The sequence below is a fragment of the Eublepharis macularius genome, chromosome 14 (genome assembly GCF_028583425.1).
Source record: "Eublepharis macularius isolate TG4126 chromosome 14, MPM_Emac_v1.0, whole genome shotgun sequence".
NCBI classification, from domain to species: Eukaryota; Metazoa; Chordata; class Lepidosauria; order Squamata; family Eublepharidae; genus Eublepharis; species Eublepharis macularius.
In genome coordinates this window covers 63099243-63118514 of record NC_072803.1, presented here as the reverse complement: position 1 = coordinate 63118514, position 19272 = coordinate 63099243, and the positions used below count along the sequence as shown (strand labels likewise).

Sequence of the window (19272 nt, the reverse complement as noted above, 5' to 3'; positions counted from 1 at the left end):
CCAACTGGTTAGGCCGCACAGGCAGCCCGGCCAGGGAAGGAAGGCACCATCTCCTCCTGAAGCGATTGGCATGGGGAGGAAGCTGGTCCCCACTCCTTCCACACCCACCCAACCAGGCTTTTCCCCACACCCCCAGCTGGGCTGTGTGCCGTCTTGATGTTGTAGAGGTGGATGAGGAAGGAGGATGGTCAGCTTCTTGGACAGCTTCTGCTGACTGGGCTGCAGCATCGAGAGCATCATGCTGAGGAGGGAAGTCGCCTGGCCACCACCGCCCATGGGAGGGAAGGAAGGAGAGGGAGAAGAAGATCATGGCGGCTTCATCGCTCACCAGAGCCATAGGCTGCGCTCACAAGGCCTCCGTCCTGGGGTCTGCTGCCACCACCTGCACCCTCACCACCCACCTCCACGCTCTTTGGGATAAGGCCTTTTGAATGCAGCCTGTGGTTGCCACGATCTCCTTCTCGTTCTCCCTTGCCTTCCCTCTCTCCCTCTCTCACATGTGACATGCTGAGAAGAGAGGCCCCCCAGTTGCTGCTGCCTGCAAGAGAGAGGGGGAGGGAAGGCGAGGAAGGAGATTGCAGTGGCTGATCACTCACCAGCGCTGTGGTCCATGCTCAAAAGGCCTTCTCCTGAGAAGCATGGAGATTGGCAGGCTGAGGTGGGCGGTGAGGGTGCAGGTGGAGGCAGTGAGCCCCAGGATGGAGACCTTGTGGGCATGGCCCATGGCGCTGGTGAGTGATTGGCCGCCACAATCTCCTTCGCCTTCCTTCCCTCTCACAGGCAGTAATGGCCAGGTGGCCTCCCTCCTTAACATGTCACACTCGGTGCTTCAGCCCAGTCAGCAGAAGCTGGCCAAGAAGCTGAGCTTAGCAGCTGCAGAGGCAGTCACCCACAGGGAGGCTGGACTCCACCGGAGCATGTCGCACCTCTCTCAGCTACAAGGCCAAAATGGAGCACAAGAGTATGAGCCGCCCAAGCGGAGTTCCAGCAGGCCACATCACTGGGCTGGCTGGGCCTCCTGATGCAAGCACCGGAGACAATGGGGGAGGACTCCTGGCTCGGCAGTGCCTGCGAGTGCCTGCGTGGGTGAGGCTCCTTCCCTGGACAAGCCTTCAGGCCGGCATGGGGTGGGAAGTTCAGGCTGAGCGAGAGGTCAGGGCCACCAGAGAGGAAGCTTCCCTGCGCTTTGGATGAGAAACCCTGCGCGAAGTGGTGAGAAACCTTGCGCATGTGCACATGTTAACGGGAACATTATGGTTGTGAAGTTGATTCAAACGTACAACATTCTTGCCTGTAGCCTACTTAAAAGCACTGTCCAGCCCATATTCTCATGTAAAGCTAAATGTAACAAATTATAAAGCATATACGCCTATGAGAATCTACAGATGACTGAAGGTACCTTCAGTCCAAATACCCAACCTGACTAAACTTACTCATTACTGTTGACCAGAGATGGGCACAGTTGCCTAGATTTGGTTTTTATTTAACTCATGCTCTCTTTCCCAAGGGAACAAAAACCTTGTTCTCACAACATCAACCAACAGTGGCCAAAACATTGCCCTGATATTTCTGGATTTGGCTTCTCAAGGTTGTTACTCTTATGCCATATCTAACTTCCTTGCTCCCAAGGTTGCTTATGGCAGCTTGATACTTATATTTTTTATGTGCTTTTGCTGTACTCAGCACCTCCTGTTCATTCTTGGGACCTTCAGGTACCTGTTTCTATGTGGAAATCTTTAGGGTGCCTTTAGGCCAGGTATTCTTCTCTTTAACATACCTGCCCGTGTGTGCAAGATAAGGAAGAGCTCCCCCTTCTCAAATATTTCTGGTAGGTTTTCTCAGAGCAGTCAGCTAGTGGGTAAAGTAACCCAGGAAGCTAAAGAGACAAATTGTAAAAAGTTTTATTCTGTGTGAGAACACATCTGTATACACACACAATCTAATAGGGAAGTCTAAGAAGATGAAACTGCAGAATACAGAAAAGTGGCAAAAATGCAGTTTGCTTCCTAACTAAAAGGCATTGCCTTTCCACAGCAGACTTGAACAGAGCTTGTTCATTTCTGCCCCCATATAGTAAGCGAATTCCTTTCTGGTCAAGTCAGAAGGAGGAGTATCTATTCAAACCTCCTGCAAAAGGATGATTTAACCAACAAGCATTAGCCTTGGGATCCCAGAATTTTTTGCATGTGGCTCCCTTTAGGGCAAAAGGTGACTGAGTGGAGAGAGGAAGTTCTGGGGTGTCAGACTAGAAAAAATTCTCCAGGGCTTTCTGCTGGGTTGATAGCTCATTGTGACAGCTGACCAGGCCTCCCCCGTTTTGTTCATCTTGTCATAGTGGAGTTTTTGTGCTTTACTGCAAACTCAAAATGGTTGCAGAGGGACAGCAATGTCAGTCCAGTGGCATCTCAGAGTCACAACATTTATTTCAATATGGACTCCTATGAGTCACAGCTGACTTCAGATAGGCTGGCTACTTTCTAAATCTGGGACTTTTCCCTAACAGGAATGACTGAACTTGAATCCGTGTAACACTTCCTATGCTCCCTCTGGAGACTGTTACAGTATGCAGACTTGATACCTTATGGCGAGCAGCCTCTCTCTCTCTCTCTCTCTCTCTCTCTCTCCCCCCCTCTCTCTCTCTCTCTCTCTCTCCCCCACTCTCCTCCCTCCCTCCCTCCCCCCTTTGGAATTCAGCCTGACATAGAGTTTTGTGGAACGCAAAAGCTTCCTCACCAATTTATGGTTTTACAAAGTATAATACTGGTTTTGAATTTTTCTGACAGATCAACACAGCTTACCTGCAGGTGTGTTTTTTCCCCTCCTTTCACACGTAGACTGATTCTCAATAGCAAGAGGTTAATTTACTCAGAACTTAAAATATATAAAAGTTTTTAAGTACAAAGAAATAGATTCAACTTTTTCAGTTTAGGCTGATTTCCTGAGGAAGAGGGGTTTTTAAAAGTTTTAAATTGTTTTTTCATATTTAATACACAAATATACAGAAATGGAGTAGAGTAACAGAAAACAAAGATAATATATTTCACAAAATTCATGGATCAGATCTTCATTGCTTCAGTCCTATGAAAAATTAATGCCCTTTGCAGTTCCAAGGTTAAGCAGACTTCCTGTGGAAGAGGTTTTTAATATACACAGTATAGCTTCATTTAAATCTTTTGGGAGCTGACTCTGCAGTCTCCAACTGTTCTCTGTGTCTTGTTGTGGGTTAAGTAGTGCCATCAGTGTACGGGGCACTTCACAAAATAACAAGCAAACAAGACAGGCCCCTACACCAAGGAGTTTACAATCTAAAATTGGACCATAGAAAGAAATGCAAGTGCAGATATACCTATTTAGGGGGTTGAAACAAATACTGACTTCAAATTGTAAAGTTACATTATTTTCGTTGTAGGCATCTGTATGCTGCTAACGGTGTTGGAAGAACAAGCTATGGATTCGTTGTTACTTGGTCCAGAAAAACAGAATGACTTCATGCAATCCATATTGTCCACAATGGAGAAACACACAGATGGTAATTAATTAGTATTCATTGTGGGCAGTAATAAATTGTAAGCATCAGCTTTTTGGGAGTGAAATCCTTCTTTTTATCTTAATGTTACACTGCTTCCTGATAAAGGTAATCTGTCTCCTATCTGTTCAAGGTATTTACTTTCACTTCTACAGCAAGTGTCCTTGACAGCAAGCTACAGCTAGCTCGGAATGTATCTTTTCCCAGAGAATGAAATGATTTCATCCTGTACTATGTCTAGTCTAAACTAATCAGTTCCCATGTAACTCTTTGTGGTTTTCGTGCCAGAATGCCAATGGACACTATCCTGGGGTGGGAAGGTTCCCTATAATTAACACTGTCCTTTTTTGAATAGTTACTTCTGCCGATGCATTTGTATAGATCACTTGGACTGTATAGATCTCTAATAAAAGTTACTTCAACCAATGCACCTGAGTGCTTGCTGTGAGGGACTTGGGAATCTACCTGCCAAGGCTTGACACCCCCCCTTTGATCAGCTGCTTGACGGGGATTTCCCAGGGTTCACAATGCCCCTTCTCGTGCTGCTGTGCAGCAGCATGGAAAAGGGCATTGTAAGCCCCAGTCAGCTTCCAAGTCGCTGATCCAAGGGGCGATGCTCCTTTCCCCACTTCGATCAGCTGCTTGGCAGGGATTTCCCCGCCAAACAGCTGATCCCAGGGTTTAAATGCCGCTTTCCCTGCTGCTTGCAGCAGCAGGGAAAGGGGCATTTAAACCCCTTGACCCGAAACTTCCTGAAGCAATACGAATCATTTTGTGAAGCTTTGGTTTGAGGTTTCTGAATTGGGCCCAGCATTCTGGGCCCGATTTGGAAATCCTGAATCTTTGTGAGTTGGGTCTGATTTGGGTATTTTACCCAAATCGCAAACCCAAATCACACACCCCTAGGTCAAACTATTGGCCTGTAGGTCCCTTTTCAACTTTATGGTTCTATATCCTACCTGCTCCACCCCCTAAACCTTTAACTGACTCATCATCATGCACTTTACTAATCTAAATTGTATAGCTAACTCTAGTGGGTGGTGATGGATGGCAAGGGAGCAATGCACTAGGCAGGAAACAAAGGAGAAAGGTATTGGGGGGGGGGAGTGCTATAAGGGAAGTTAGGGTAGAAAACAAAATGGCAACAAGATCCTTACTTGTTCCATAAAGCTTTCAAGAAAGAAACTCCATCTGAGGTCCTTTGCTCACACATTCTGGAGAGGTTCTCCTCTTCTTGAGTATAGGAAAAAGACATTTGGACAAACCTGCTTCAGGCTGAAGTTCCTTGACATGGCATCTGTAATTCACCTTCTCCATCTATAGTACTAAAGATGTGGCTGCTCCAGGGAGAGAGCATCCAGTTTATCTGTATTAAAAGCTGTCAGAAGTAGCATTGGCTTTTCTGTATCTTTACATCTGCTTACGATCTTCCATTAGTACAACAGTTATCAAGGCCATTTACATTGCAGCCCACTCTCCTGGTTTGCTTTGGTCAATGCAGATTGTCCTGTTTTCTTACTCCACATAGGAGCCTAATAATAAAAAAAAATCATAATGCTTCTCCAAATACAGAAATAACTGTGAAATGTTTCTTAGCATTTGTACTATTTCAGCTTGCCAGTTCTGTGAGAGGAACCATTCCACCTGAGCAAGTACTAATAAGCAAGCCAACCAAGTAAAATCAAGAAGGTACACACAGCAACACAGGGCAGAAGTGGCTCTGAGTGTTGATATTTCACCTGAGTGTTGAAATGGGACTCTGAAGACCAGTCTCGTGGCTCCTTTCCTTTCCTTTCCTGGTGCAGCTCTTTTGGCCATAGCCTTAAGCCTGATCCTACATTAACAAACAAAGACTGAAATACTAAAACTACTATTGCCAATATAGTGATAAAAGAATCTCACTCCAGTCACAAACATTTCCTAATTTTAGGCTGGATTACTAAAAGGTGAGATGCCAGTGACCTGGTTATGTGTGGGTCCTTATCTTGTAAAAGAAAAGAGAGGCTCTGTGCTGGTCTCTGTATTTGTGAGCTCATTCTTCCCAAGTATCGGAGTAATCCGTCTTTGTCTCTCCTCCCTGAAATTTTGGCATTCAATTACTAGGTGAGCCAAGGTTCCTATCTTCCCTGTATTGCAGAAACATTTACGCTCTGAGAAGGGAATTTTCAAAAAGTGACCTTTCATTTCTGGTGTTAGTACAGCATTCAATCTAGCAGCCAAGAGAATATCTCGATATCGAGGTATTGTCATGGACTTTAAACATGCTAGTAAAGTATCTGGAGGTTTGAGTCCATTATAGGCAAGGGAACAGACCCTTCTTGTCCACTGATTTGTGCTTCTGAAATCTAGCAGCAATAACTGCTTTTTGACCCTTTGGAATGCGATTTTCTCACTTCAGAAAGTAGTAAAATTGGAGTAAAGCCTAATTGTTCTAGTCTCTGGTAAACCAGCCTCTTCCATTTATTTTGGAAGGGATTGTCGCTCAATCTAAAAAGTAGTTTAGATCTGTAGTTAAAGAGGATCTTGATTTGAAGTCTAAACGTATCCAGCCAATTGTGGCACCTTAAAAAAAGCTAACTCTTGATTTTGCTGCAGCACGCTGTGCATTTGAATTCATCTTAAGCTAGCAGGTTACAGACTTGCTTCCTTCAGGGCAACCTTTTCTGCATTGTCTGTTGAGGGACTCTTATGTGCCTGCCCAAGAACCCCTGGGTTGTCATAGAAGATATATGGAATATTCTAGGATGAAATTACTGTATTAAAATATTGTCTCTTTGCACAACTCTGCATGTAATAACAAGGTCACCCAAAAAGCCAAATGTCATAAAAAAGCTGTGCACGTTTCTACCATCAATCTTTTTCATCAGCTTTAAAATTCATAAAAGTTCCATGCTCCATAGTTTTCAGAGCAAGATTGTTTTCTGATAAAATATACATGATTGGTTGAGCCAAAACTTCACTTCTGAGAAGGCCCATTTGTATGTGAGTCAAGGGTAGCTGGGTCCTGTAGTTTTTACCAGCTCCAACTGCAGCCCACCCTGCTCCATGCCACATTCTGGGGCATTGTTGGGGTTTCCTTGCAACACGCCCCCCCCCCCGGGAGTGGTGTTTCAGGAAGCTGCTGTTGGAAGCAGGAGAACTCCACTTGCGGTGAGGATCCAACCCATCGTTGCCTAATTGTTAAGATTAGAGTTGTGTCAATAAGTAGGAACAGTTGGGGCCAGCGAATCTATGGGATTGTCTGACCCCAAGGAGGCCCGCCTAGCCTCGACTAGAGCCAGAGCCAGAGCCTTTTCGGTCCTGGCTCCTACCTGGTGGAATGCTCTGTCTGCTGAGATCAGGGCCCGGCAGGACCTACTATCCTTCCGCCGGGCCTGCAAGACAGAGTTGTTCCGCCAGGCACATGGCTGAGGCTGGGCCTCTGCCAGCCTGGAAAAAGGCGTGTATTAAATTTTAACCCTCCCTATGAAGGCTGTCCACCCTCCTGTTTTTAAATTTGTATTAACAGAAATATGCTACTGTTTTGATGATGTTTTAATGTAGGTGAAATTTTTATTGTGTTTTAATAGGCTATTATCTGCGCTGAGCCCGCCTGCAGGGAGGACGGAATAGAAATTTGAAATAAATAAAATAAAATAAAATAAATATTTTAACAACATTTTTAGCTGTATGAATTGCTTTGTGTTAATTAAAAGCTTGTGAACTTGAAGTTCTGGAGTGCACAGCTGGTTCATGTGGCACACTGATCTGGGCCAGGTATTGCCTGGTCTGAAATCAGAATATATCCTTAAAAACACCTAGCGTTCCCCTAGCTTGCACATTGCAGAGTAAACATGCTGGACAAGCAGACTTCAAGGAAGGTGGTCTGACATGGGTCTCATTGATAAACTTCTCAGGAACTTCTGAGAAAAGCAAAGGTTCTTTGGAAAACTGCTGAGCCATTATGACTGCATGCAATTTCCTCATAATTTTTGTCTTCTGATGGTCATGTTTGCATAGCGAATTTTATCATTGGACTTAGACCAAAGTGCAGCTAAAGCAGGAGTCCCCAAAGTGATGCCTACTGACACCTTTCCTTAGTGCCCTCTAAGTGCTTTTAGAAAGTGGGAGGGGCCGAGGGGGCTTCTCATTGGCTATTGGAGATCTGATCGGCTATGTAGATTTTTAAAAAGATTGCTTTAGTAGCAGCTGCCACCACAGCATAAGGACCTTCACTGCATGATTGAAAGTATGCTGCGTGTAAGCAAGAAAATATTTTGGAACAGTATGTTCATGTTAGAAGACATCCAGTTTTATCAGAGCTGCCTGAAATGTTGAAGAGTTACTATTAGCTTTATGTATAACCTTGCTCCCTGACCGTTTGTTGTTGGCTGTGTCTCCTGCAGCAGAGTTCCAAAGGTGCCTGCAGCTCAAAAAGTTGGGGATCCCTGAGCCAAAGTATAATAGTATGCCAGGCAGAAACTATAGATATGCTTCATGTACGTCACCATCCCTTCAGTCCCAAATCAACATAATGCGTATGGATATTGGGAAAAACTTTCTCACCGTCAGAGTAGTTCAAAGGTGGAATCAGCTGCCTAGGGAGGTGGTGAGCTCCTCTTCACTGACAGTTTTCAAGAAGAGGCTGGATGAGTATTTGTCAGGGATGCTTCAGGCTCATCCTGCACTGGGCAGGGGGTTGGACTAGATGGTCTCTGTATGGCCCCCTTCCAACTCTGTGATTCTGTATGAGAAGCAGGAAGTTGTCATTTGCTTTTGCAGCTTCTGTTAGCAGCTGTGCTTGTGGCAATGGTTTGTGTGTGGGGATAGAGGCAGAGATGGTGTCTGTCCCAAACGATTTAATAAGCCTTTTGCCTGCAAGGGTCTCAGGATGTTTGTACTCAGCCTTGGTCTCGCTGGCTTGAGTGGACTAGCTTTTCCTGCTACGAAAGAGGGTTCCCTGAGCAATGATGATGCCTCATTCCTGTCTCCACGACTTGTCTTGGTGGTATGGAACTCCTTGTTTTTTGCACAAGGCACTTAGGTTTATTGTTACATGTGGGATATTCCCGTCTTAAAATGCTTTGGGTTATCTTTTCCAGATGACAAGCAGGATCCTTTCTGGCCAGCGCTGCAGTGTTTCATGGTGATCTTGAATCGGCTGGGGTCCAAAGTGTGGGGTCAGCTGATTGATCCCGTCCAGGCATTTCAAACCATCGTCAACAGTCCAAGTTACAAGAATAAAATCAAACGCATTCGCCAGAGTTGCAGGAGGTAAGCTTTCTCAAATAATAAGGCCTTTAAAATACAGCTGTTCTTTAAAAACACGTTTTTACATAGCCATTGTAGCCCACAGCATTGAGGAGTGCAGATGAAAGCCCGAATGGGTGCAGTGGAGGGGGCGGGTGGGAGAATCCCCGCTCGACGTTGTTGGATGTCTCTCTGCACATTTTTTCAGGGGGACTTTTTGAACCAAAAGTAAGGGCTTTGTAATAGCTGTCATGTTTACTACATGACATAACTGGAAGATATATTAAAACCAACACTTAAAATTGCAGGCATAAATAAAGCCTGCATGTTTTAACCAGCAGAATAGGCAAGAATGTGTAGAAAACATTAACAGCATCCATCTGCAAGCAGTTGCAGGAGGCCACATTGGTCCAAAGCAAAATGCAAAACCCAAAATCCACATAATACCTTTTATTAGGCTTAACCAAAATGACAAAAAAACTAGTGTGCTGCAAGGGTTTGCATTCTCCAGAACTTTTCATCAGGCCAGATGTTTAAAATGAGGGGAGTGCCTCAGGCTGAGATCTGAAGGCTTTGTCTTGTATGCCTGCTGTGTAGAATGCTGAGTAGGTATGCAGATATACAGTGGTGTTGACTGGGATCAGGTTGTACTCCGGACGGCTGCCTTCAGAGATGCCTGTGGCACGCACGTAGCTGGGCCCTTTCCAGGAAAAGCTCCATTCCTGCTTAAATTACACTGATGCTGCAAACTGCTGTAAGATTACTACAGCTGCTTGCAAAGCAACCCCCCCCCCCCCAAAAAAAAACTAAAGAAAGTTTTTTTGGATCCAGAAGATTTCCATGGATACTTGTGGGTGGTTTTTGCTGATTTCCTCCCCCTGCTGCAGAACCCTCCACTGTTTCCCTAGGAGAAACAGCATTTCAGGGGGCATTTGGGGCTGTGGGCAGGGTGGAGGAGATGGTATTCCATGGGCAGAAAACCCTTCCGCCTTTAGAAATCATCGGTGGTGGATCCAAGTCAATGACCTGTTATGGGCTGGATGTGTGGTGGTGATGGAAAGTGCTGTGAAGTTATAGCCGACTTATGGCTGTAAGTTGCTAAAATATTGTAGTAGTAGTAGTAATAATAATAGATTTATATACCGCCCTTCAGGACAACTTAACGCCCACTCAGAGCGGTTTACAAAGTATGTTGTTAATATCCCCATAACAGTAAACACCCTGTGAGGTGGGTGGGGCTGAGAGAGCTCTGTGAGCGCTGTGACTGACCCAAGGTCACCCAGCTGGCTTCAAGCGAAGGAGTGGGGAATCAAAGTCGGTTCTCCAAATGAGAGTCTTAACCACTACACCAAACTGGCTTTCTTTCAACTTAACTATATTGCCACCTATCATTACGACGGGTGCTGTGTGTGGAGATAAGGTTTATGTACGTAGGCTGGGGTAGAGTATTGGTTTGGAGAGTAAATGGTGAGTCAGGAAGCCTCCATTTTGAATCTCTTCTGTACCATGAATTTCTTAGGCAGTCCGCACTGTCAGTGTAGCGCACACACATGCACCGCCCACAGTACGGGGTTAGTGCCGTCTACCTTACAGCGTTGTTGTTGGGATCTGAGTGTACAGACAGGATGCTTGTCCTTGCCTAGCGATGTGTTGCATTCCTCTTACTGGGAGCCCTGCTGCCTGGTGTCGGTTCATCATTCCTTAGTACAGTATTGATCTTTTTCCTGTCAACGAATGGTTGACAGCTGTTCCCTTACATGTGAGAGTAATAAAGGGCATTGGCTTACCTTGCTCACTGCCCCTCTCAGTGGCTGGTGTCTTCCAGTGCTATTTGTTTAAAGCCAGATCACCCCTTAACATGCCAGCAACTTGACCTTGTTCCTCAGCTTTGTTACTGCTGTGCCACAGGGTGCATTGGCAAAGGAATGCCGGCTCAATCTTTTTGTCATCCAAGATCCTAGCTACACAGCTCTCAGCCGTTTCTGTAATGTTTCTGACTATTTCCACGTAACATGGGTGCTTTTGCTCATCGGGGCTCAATTGGGGACATTCCACACCTAGGGGCTCTTCAGAGCCAGTTAAGCAGTGACCACCGAGCCACTGAAAATCAGACTTGCTTCTATAGGTGCAGCCCTACCCCTTGATCTGCATCGCCCTGTTCTCAGTTGTTGATTGATCACACTAATGCAGTGGTTTTCAGGCCATGGGTTGGGACCCTCAGGTGGGTCACAGAGCACTTCCTACTGAGTTGCAAAGCCCTTTAAAGTTGCCCTCCCCCTTTTTTCCTGTTTTGTGGAAAGGACCTGCTTTGTAAAGACCAAAGTCACTTATACCATCTGCCTCTTTTTGTGTACCTGCTGAGAACAGCAACATAACTGTGAGGTAAGGTTGCTCAGTGATGAAGACGGTTCCTCCATGATTCTGACTTCCGGCTTTTACCTCCTTGTGGTACACTCACTGGTGCTTGGCTTGTGTTTCCTATCCCTGTCTTTAATAGCCTGCTGCCACTTCCTGTCTTGTGATTCTCATGTCACTTGCCTTCCTGCCATGGGCTTGCAATTCAGTGAGCCCTGGCTCTGCAAAGGTTGAAGACCATGAGATAACAGTGTGATACCATGGTCAATCAATCACTTTGTTATAAGATCAACTGACCTCACTGAGTGATACTATACATTAAATGAAACATTGGCAGTAGAATGTTGGGGGCTGGCTCAAATAAATGTAGATAAGGCTTTTTGGGAAATAGGTTGTATTTGTTTGCCAGAGTGTATTTATTGAGTTATTTGATGTCCAGTATCAATAATAGACAATATATGGAAACAATTAAGTTACAAATAACACTCTAAGATATAGTGGTATGGGCTAGCTTTTGGGTCCCAGGGTTAAGTTGGGAAGAGATGGGGAACTTTTCATTGAATTTAAATGCAGTTTATTCCATTCTTCTGTTATATTGGTCTTCAGCTTTCATGATATGGAAAGTAAATAGGGCTTTCTTAATTTTTTTTTAAGGACTAAAACTGAGCCATTGTCTGACTATGAAAATGAGATGATTACTTCCAGCCAGATTGTGTATAACTACTACACAGAAAAGCCCCAAAAGGTAACTTCTGGAAGATCCCGATGTAATTTGTTGTTTCCTCTGGAACCTTTGAAAGCACAGACCCATAGCAGAGCGCAACAGAAGAACTTGACCACTGCTTTCCTTCCAGGACAGAAATAGTGGGACAGAGTATAGTTTTCAAAAGTGATGTCCATATTAATTCAGTGTAAGGCATATTGATATTGGATACACAGTTCGAGTCCCCTCCCCCCACCACATCCTGTGCTCTTAACGTCTGTATCAAGCACATTTCTCGCACCCATCATTGCAAAGATAGGGTTGTAAGTGGGGTGGGGGGTGCTGGGGCAGTCTCTGAAGCAAGCATGGGTGCTCATTAGGATTTCCAGGGAAAAATAGCATATACTAAGCAGTAATTCTCTGGAATGTCTTTCAGGAAACTGGATGGAAAACTGTTTGGTCAGATTGCTTCCGCAACTTGCATGAGGATATGCAAGCTTTGGCCAGCATGCTTCAGTCTGACAGTGACCAAGAAGAGCATTGGCACAGCAACACATTTCTGTGGTTCATCCCTTTTGTTCATTCTCTTATGGATTTGAAAAGCGTAGGAGTTCCCTACATCATGGAGGTCATCCGCTATCTGTGTTCAGAAATCAACGAGGTCTTCCGTGAAGCTGTCCAGTATTGCGACAAAGTATCTGAAAGCTTCATTCTGATACTGGTGTCGGTAGTTCAGCTCCATTTTGCAAAAGAGTGCCTGCACTTGCTGTGGGTCAGCTCGCAAGCCTGGGTGGAGGCAGTGGTGAAATGCGCTAAACTTCCAAGTGCAGCAATTGTGCGCAGCAGTGAGGGGACTGCCTGGAACTTCCCAAGAGCTGCAGGGGCAATCTCATCTCAGGGCCATTGCTCCGTGCAGCTCATCTGCATGAAGCTGATACGTAGCCTCCTAAAGGAAGCTTACCAGCAAGGGCAGCAAGCCAGTTGCAAGTTCTTCCTTGACAAGCTCAATTTACTTCTGCGCAACAATAATGTCTCTCAGGGCTGGCAGTTGAGCGCCGAGGACACGAGTGAATTGCAAGTGTGTCTAAAGAAGTTCATTAAAAGTATCAACAGCAAACAGTTAACTCCTTCCTCCCATGGAGGAAATGCCACTGCTAGTATTTCTTCAACTCTTTCTTCACTAAAGCAAGAAAAAGAATCATGGGATGAGAGATATCCAGTGACTACATCCTGTGAGCAGACTGCTGGTCTACCATTAAGGAGGGATGAAAGCTGCCAAGAAGGCCCATCTCCCAAGAGAGTGGTTCATTTGGGGGAGGAGCACAGGGATGGCTCTTGTAGAGACCAAACTCTGTGTAAGACCTCAGAATGCCTTGTGTCCAATATAAAACAAGAGCCAGACGAGAGGTCAGTACTGGAAGGTGGTAAGCTGGGCTGCTCCAACTTAGCAAATGGACACAAGAATGCCCAGAACAAAGAATACTGTTGCCAAGACCTGGGAAATCAGAGGGAGAGTGATTCTTCGTACAAAAATTACTTTAACCAAGGTTTCCAGGACCCAGAGACCAAAGATAGGGATGGAAAGGAGGTAAAGTCTAAAAGTTCTAAATGCTTGCCTGTTCCGGAAAAAGATCACGATGGTAGGAGTGGCGGCAGTGGTTCAGAGGTAAAAACAGGTCAGAATAACATGTTAAATGTCAAAGTTGTACTGGAGAAACTCAGCTTTACCTCCAAATTAAAGCAGTTTATTGAAAGTAATAAGACAGGAACGGCCACATCTGAACCAGAGGCAGAGAAGCAGCAGTGTCTCAAAGATGGGAGCAGACATCAGGAAGAGCAGACAAGCGGAATTATGGCCACTAGCTTGTCAAATGTGCACAAACAAGAGTTGAGTTTAGGTGATGCTTCTGAAGACAAGGAACTCTACCCAAAAAAGATCTCCAAAGACGGGCTGGCAGAATGTAGAGGTTCCTCCCAAGCAGAGGATGATTTGAAAGAGAGTAGCAGTGATGATGAAAACATTCCATATTCAAAAATTAGGAAGAAGCTGAGGAAAAATAAATCGGCTGTTGCAGCCATCCCGTCGGCAGATTCTCAGATTGATAGAGACCTCAGTAGACTGTCCCTAGCAGCGTATGCCAAAGGAATCAATTTCCCTGTTGATTCGGGCCAAGCAAGTGCTGTACGTGAGCAGAGCTGCATTCAAAGGAAAGTCGGTGGTGCTTTTAGGTCCTGTTCTGGCGGGCAGAGCAACCAGTCGTCCTCTGATACTGATGAACCCTGCAATCAAGTCATAATTATTTCTGATTCTTCTTCAGATGAGGATAAAAACAAAGTGAATGTGACAAGAGAGCGAGAGAGAGAGAAAAGAGGCACAAGTCTTCAAAAGCAATTCAGTTGTGAGCTTGAAAGTGCCAGAGGCCAAGAGCTAACCAGAACCTCCAGTTCCCCTCTGCCATACGAAGACTATGATTCACAGTGCTTTGAATTTGAAACTGAGGATGACATGTACTCAGTCTGGCAAGAGTACCAGGAGGATGAGAATGCGGCAGGCCACCCCGAGGAACAAGACCTTTCAAAAAACCCCAAAAGCAGCCATTCACCATGTGATTTGGAAACTGGAAGACAAACCAATGACCGAGATTATGATACTGACTACCTTGGGGAAGAGGCCATTGAAAGAGCAGCAGAGGCTTTTGAGCAACAGGTAATCTTGAAGAGGAAAGATAGTAAAGCTGAAGCAACACCTGATGAAGAAACAGCTGTTACCAGTGGGAGGACAAAGCATTTCGCAGAGATGCAGGCTAACGACGGAGGATGTTCCAGGCATGACGGTCCACCTTTGCTCAGTCCTTCAGCATCAATAACTGCCCATGAAAAATCAAATAAAAGGCCACGGAAAAGTTCAACAAAATCCCAGCTGCTTAAAACAGCTAATAAGAAAGCTGAGAAAGGAAATGCCAGTCTAAATGCTCACAACCGAAAATCACCACAAATCAAATCTTCCAGGTCTGCCCCTGCTGTGGTCCCACCAAAAAAAATTCACAATTATCCTCAGCCAAGATCAACCGTGGAAAAACTTGGCCTGAAGAAAGCACCCCGCCAGGCAGCTGAACTCTCCCAGCGTTCGCTAGACAGTCTTGCTGAGCTGCGCAGCTACGGCAAAGCTGCGGGGGAGTTGGATGTCCCGCAGCAAAGAAAGTCAAAATTAATTCCACCTCAGAGTTTGGTTCATAAAAACAGGAAAATGTTAGCCTGCCAAGATCTACAGTTCTACCGGCAGTCAAGACCCAAACTGGAGGAGAGAGTTGGACGTACTCATGGAAGAAATTCTGAGACTCAACCCAAAAAACTAGTCAAGAAGGCAGATGCAAAGCAGAGTGTCCCACAGGGTGCAAGTGGAGTTACTGATGCAATTCAGAAAGAGAGAGCTGAGTGCTTCAATAACACCTCAGACAGAGAAAGGAAACAACATTCACTAGAAAGAAAGGAGGTCCAGCCACCACCTGTCTCTGCAGTGAAGAATGAATTGCCCAGCCAGCCGACCAATTTTGATACGAATGTTGCAGCAGCTGTTACTACTTTCCCAGGTAATTTAGGTTCTGTTGTAGCTGGGGGTACTAAAATGGACCTCGTGGTCTCCTCATTTTCCTTCTCTAGCCCTTGTGATGAAGCAGTTTCAAAAGAGACAGAATCTAAATTAAACAAGGACAGTGGAGAGGATAATGACCTTTTCTTAACACAGAGAGCGCCGGAGGATATGGAGATATGTTCTCAAATGGAGAATGGCATAATTGTGGAAGAAAGACCCTTGCAAGGTCACTACTTAAACACTGACACATGCAAGCACGCCGGGTGTGTTGAAAAGGTTAGTCAAGCAGGAGCATACTGCATAAAGCATGCTGTTGCTGTTCCGCTGGACCATGTCTTTGCCAAGCCCCTTGCCCCCAAACCTCCAACAGCAAAGATTTTTAGCTCCAGCTCTTCTAGGAGCGCCAACCTCACCAAGGACCTGGAACACATTCACAAACCCTCACTGACTCCAAAGAGCAAACCTACGTTTAAGATGGACGATATCAAGCGCCTCTCATTTATGAGCATTCTTGGGCCTCGGAATTCAAACAGCGACCTCCAGAATGTGCCAAGTAACCATATTGCAGAAGCTGCTACGATTCGGCTCACCTCAGGGATTCGTGCTGGGCAAAAGATGCACCCACCCTTCCCACAAGGAAACCATTTTAACACCCAGAAGAGAGACCACAGCATTTTCAACAAAGAGGTCCTAAAGTGGAACTATGACATGTTTGCAAGATTCAGCCAGTTTGGGGTGCCAGAAAGCCTCCTTCAGTCAATCGTGGCCGCTGTTCCAGTCAGATTTCAGGGTTACAATGACTACTTTGATACATTCTTCCCCTTAACGATGCTGAATGCTTTTGAAACGGTAAGCATATCCTTGAGTGTTTTGCATTCTGTCTAGTGCTGTAGTTTACTCTGTGTCAGGGGCTCAAGGTAGCTCCCAGCAATTAGCCTTAAGTTAAATTTTTTAAAAGGTGTCCAAAGCAAATAGATCCAGTGGAGTTAGCCGTGTTAGTCTGTAGTAGCGAAATCAAAAAGAGTCCAGTAGCACCTTTAAGACTAACCAATTTTATTATAGCATAAGCTTTCGAGAATCACAGTTCTCTTCGGCAGATGCATGGAGGGCAAAAAGAGAAACTGGTCAGATATAGAGGAGGAGAGGGGAGGGGGGGAGGAGAGGGGAGATGCAAACAGCTCCTTCTGATGTGGAGATCAGTTTGCTTCTGTAAAGGTTCAAAGGAGTTTGCCGTGTTAGTCTGTAGTAGCAAAATCAAAAAGAGTCCAGCAGCACCTCCAACTCTTTTTGATTTTGCTACTACAGACTAACACGGCAAACTCCTTTGAACCTTTACAGAAGCAAACTGATCCCCACATCAAAAGGAGCTGTTTGCATCTCCCCTCCCCCCTCCCCTCTCCTCTATATTTGACCAGTTTCTGTTGGCCCTCCATGCATCTGAGGAAGAGAACTGTGATTCTCGAAAGCTTATGCTACAATAAAATTGGTTAGTCTTAAAGGTGCTACTGGACTCTTTTTGATTTCAAAGCAAATAGGTGTGCCTAGTTTTGCCTAGTTAGTCATGCACAGTACCGTTGGCATATTTGGATCGCTCAGGGCGCTAGATGTTCCTTTATGACAGCCAGGCAGCCAAGATTTTGTGTTGCGTTAAAATCAAACATAGTGCTGGAGTCGGATGCGGGATAAGCCTGGGTTCATGAGTACACTGAAGAACCAGGCAGGTAAGACTGAAGATTATTGATGAAGCCACGAAATTGAAGTTGTGGTCTCTTGCAGCCTCCGTTTGCTGTAGTGTCTTTCAGTAAAGGGAGATGAGGCTTATCTCTTAAACTTTCACTCACTGTCACTTTTCAGAACCAGGTACCCCTCTTTGTTAGCATTTTTAAAGGATAATATGTGTGCTTTTAAAATACATTTTCTCTTTAAAATGCTAATAAAGCATTTTTTGAATCTAGAAGTTGGAAAGCTAAACCCCCCCTTCCTTCCTTGCTCAGCCCCAAGACAAATTGAAGCTGCACTAGCATGCAGTTTGCGTGTTATGGGCAGTCTGTATCTGGTCTGTTTGAGCCCTTGGATTTTACATAGGGACGTTAAACAAGCCACACTTTTAGTTGGGATCCCTGTATTCAAGCTGAGCTACAGACTTACATGTTACATTTGCCACAAGTATCTTGACTCTATCTGTTTAGAATCATTGACAAATCACCAAGAGTATTAATCACGTTCATTCATACTGAAATAGAAGACTGAAGTTAATAATATACAATAATTTTAAATTTTAGATACACACACACACACACACACACACACACACACACACACACACACACAAATATCTATTTGTAGATATACAAATTCTAAATATACAAAGTCATGAATATTATTATTATGTCTACTGACACAAGCCAGGGGTTCCAAATATAGATCAAAATAAGAGGAGAAAGGACAACCTTGTGTAGTACCCCTCTCAAGAGGAAATAATGCAACAAAAAATCATTCGTCAGTATCCTAGATGTAAGAGATGAATAAAGAATTCTAATCCACTTCAGAAACTTGTGAGGAATGACAAATTTAGACAGTGTGGCAAAAATAAATTTCTAGTATATTTTGTCAAAAGCTTTTCAGCGTCAGGTGAATGAATAGCAACTTGGTCAGACTTGTGACTATTTAATGCAGTCAGATCAGCAACCTTGCCTACCTTGTGTAAATCCTACATGTACAGCCTTTTGAAGTCTGTTAGCAGGGATGGCAGCTAATATCTTAGCTTCTGCATTCATTAAAATGGGTTGATAATTTGCACATTCAATATAGTCCTTGTCAGATTATAGAATCATGATAATATAAGCATTATATTGCAACATTGGCAAGGAACTGAACTCAAAGATCTCATTGTACAATTGATATAATTTGGGAATTAAAAATTTTGGAAAAGTTTTATACCAGTTAATAGGCAGCCCGTCTGGTCCTGGAGATTTGCCAGTTTTCATATTCATTATCACTGCCTTAATTTCATTCATACTCAAAGGTTCAACAAAAAGCTGGTGTGAAATAGTATCTCATCATGGAAGATCAAGGCAAGAAAAAAATGCTTCCAAATCTTTTTCTGAGAGCTCTTTGCTACAACTATACAGACACCGACAGCCATTTGAAACTCTTAGCAGCCGAATGGGGTTCTGGCCCTTAATTTGAGACTCCTCAACCTCTGAGTTAGTTTCTGAGATATAGGCACACATTCAGTCAGTAACTCTTGACACCAGAAGTAAAATATATTTTGTTTATTAAGTAACACAGATTAGGAAGAGTGTATGTAGGGCACTCTATTAAAACACAGAGTAATAGACAAATAAAATATTAACAGCTTGTCTATCTGGCTAATTCTATCTAACCAGACATTAAAAGGCTTGCTGTCTTGCATATCTGAAGTAGTTTCTAGGTATATTGCTCATACTCAGAGGCTTAGAAAGGAAAGTCTAAACCATGCCAGACGGTTCTGGTCGTCTCGGTATCTGGCATGGAGCAAAGACCCTCTCTCACATGCTGGCAGAATGATTCTGCATGCAGAGGAGCCACAGTGCTGTGAGCAGCCATCTTTTCAAGAGCTGTTAGCCAATCAGGGCACACATAGATAATTTGCGGTTCTAGTATGAGAAACTGGGAGGGTGGCTGGAGGCTGATACTCCCTGCCGTCCAAGGACATTTCCCCTGAGAACAAACCGGCTCCTGGTGCAGCTAATCAGGAGGCCTGCCCATTCTTTTCTCAGAGACCAGGCCGAGCTGGGCCTGTGGAAACTTACTCTCCTGAAGCAGAGTCACCCAGTCAAGGTAGTCTGCAGGATTTTAAAGGCTGGACTCCACAAGTGTATTCAA

General features: G+C 44.6%; 1 protein-coding gene across 3 annotated transcripts in view; it reads left to right on the top strand.

The window, feature by feature from the left end:
• SETX (senataxin) overlaps positions 1-19272 on the top strand; it is a 94554-nt gene that overhangs the window by 35985 nt on the left and 39297 nt on the right. For all 3 annotated transcript variants that reach the window (XM_054997409.1, XM_054997408.1, XM_054997410.1), the window contains exons 6-9: positions 3410-3529; positions 8608-8779; positions 11765-11855; positions 12250-16254. In XM_054997409.1, the coding sequence (XP_054853384.1) occupies positions 3410-3529; positions 8608-8779; positions 11765-11855; positions 12250-16254 (4388 nt within the window). The remainder of the gene's footprint in view (positions 1-3409; positions 3530-8607; positions 8780-11764; positions 11856-12249; positions 16255-19272) is intronic.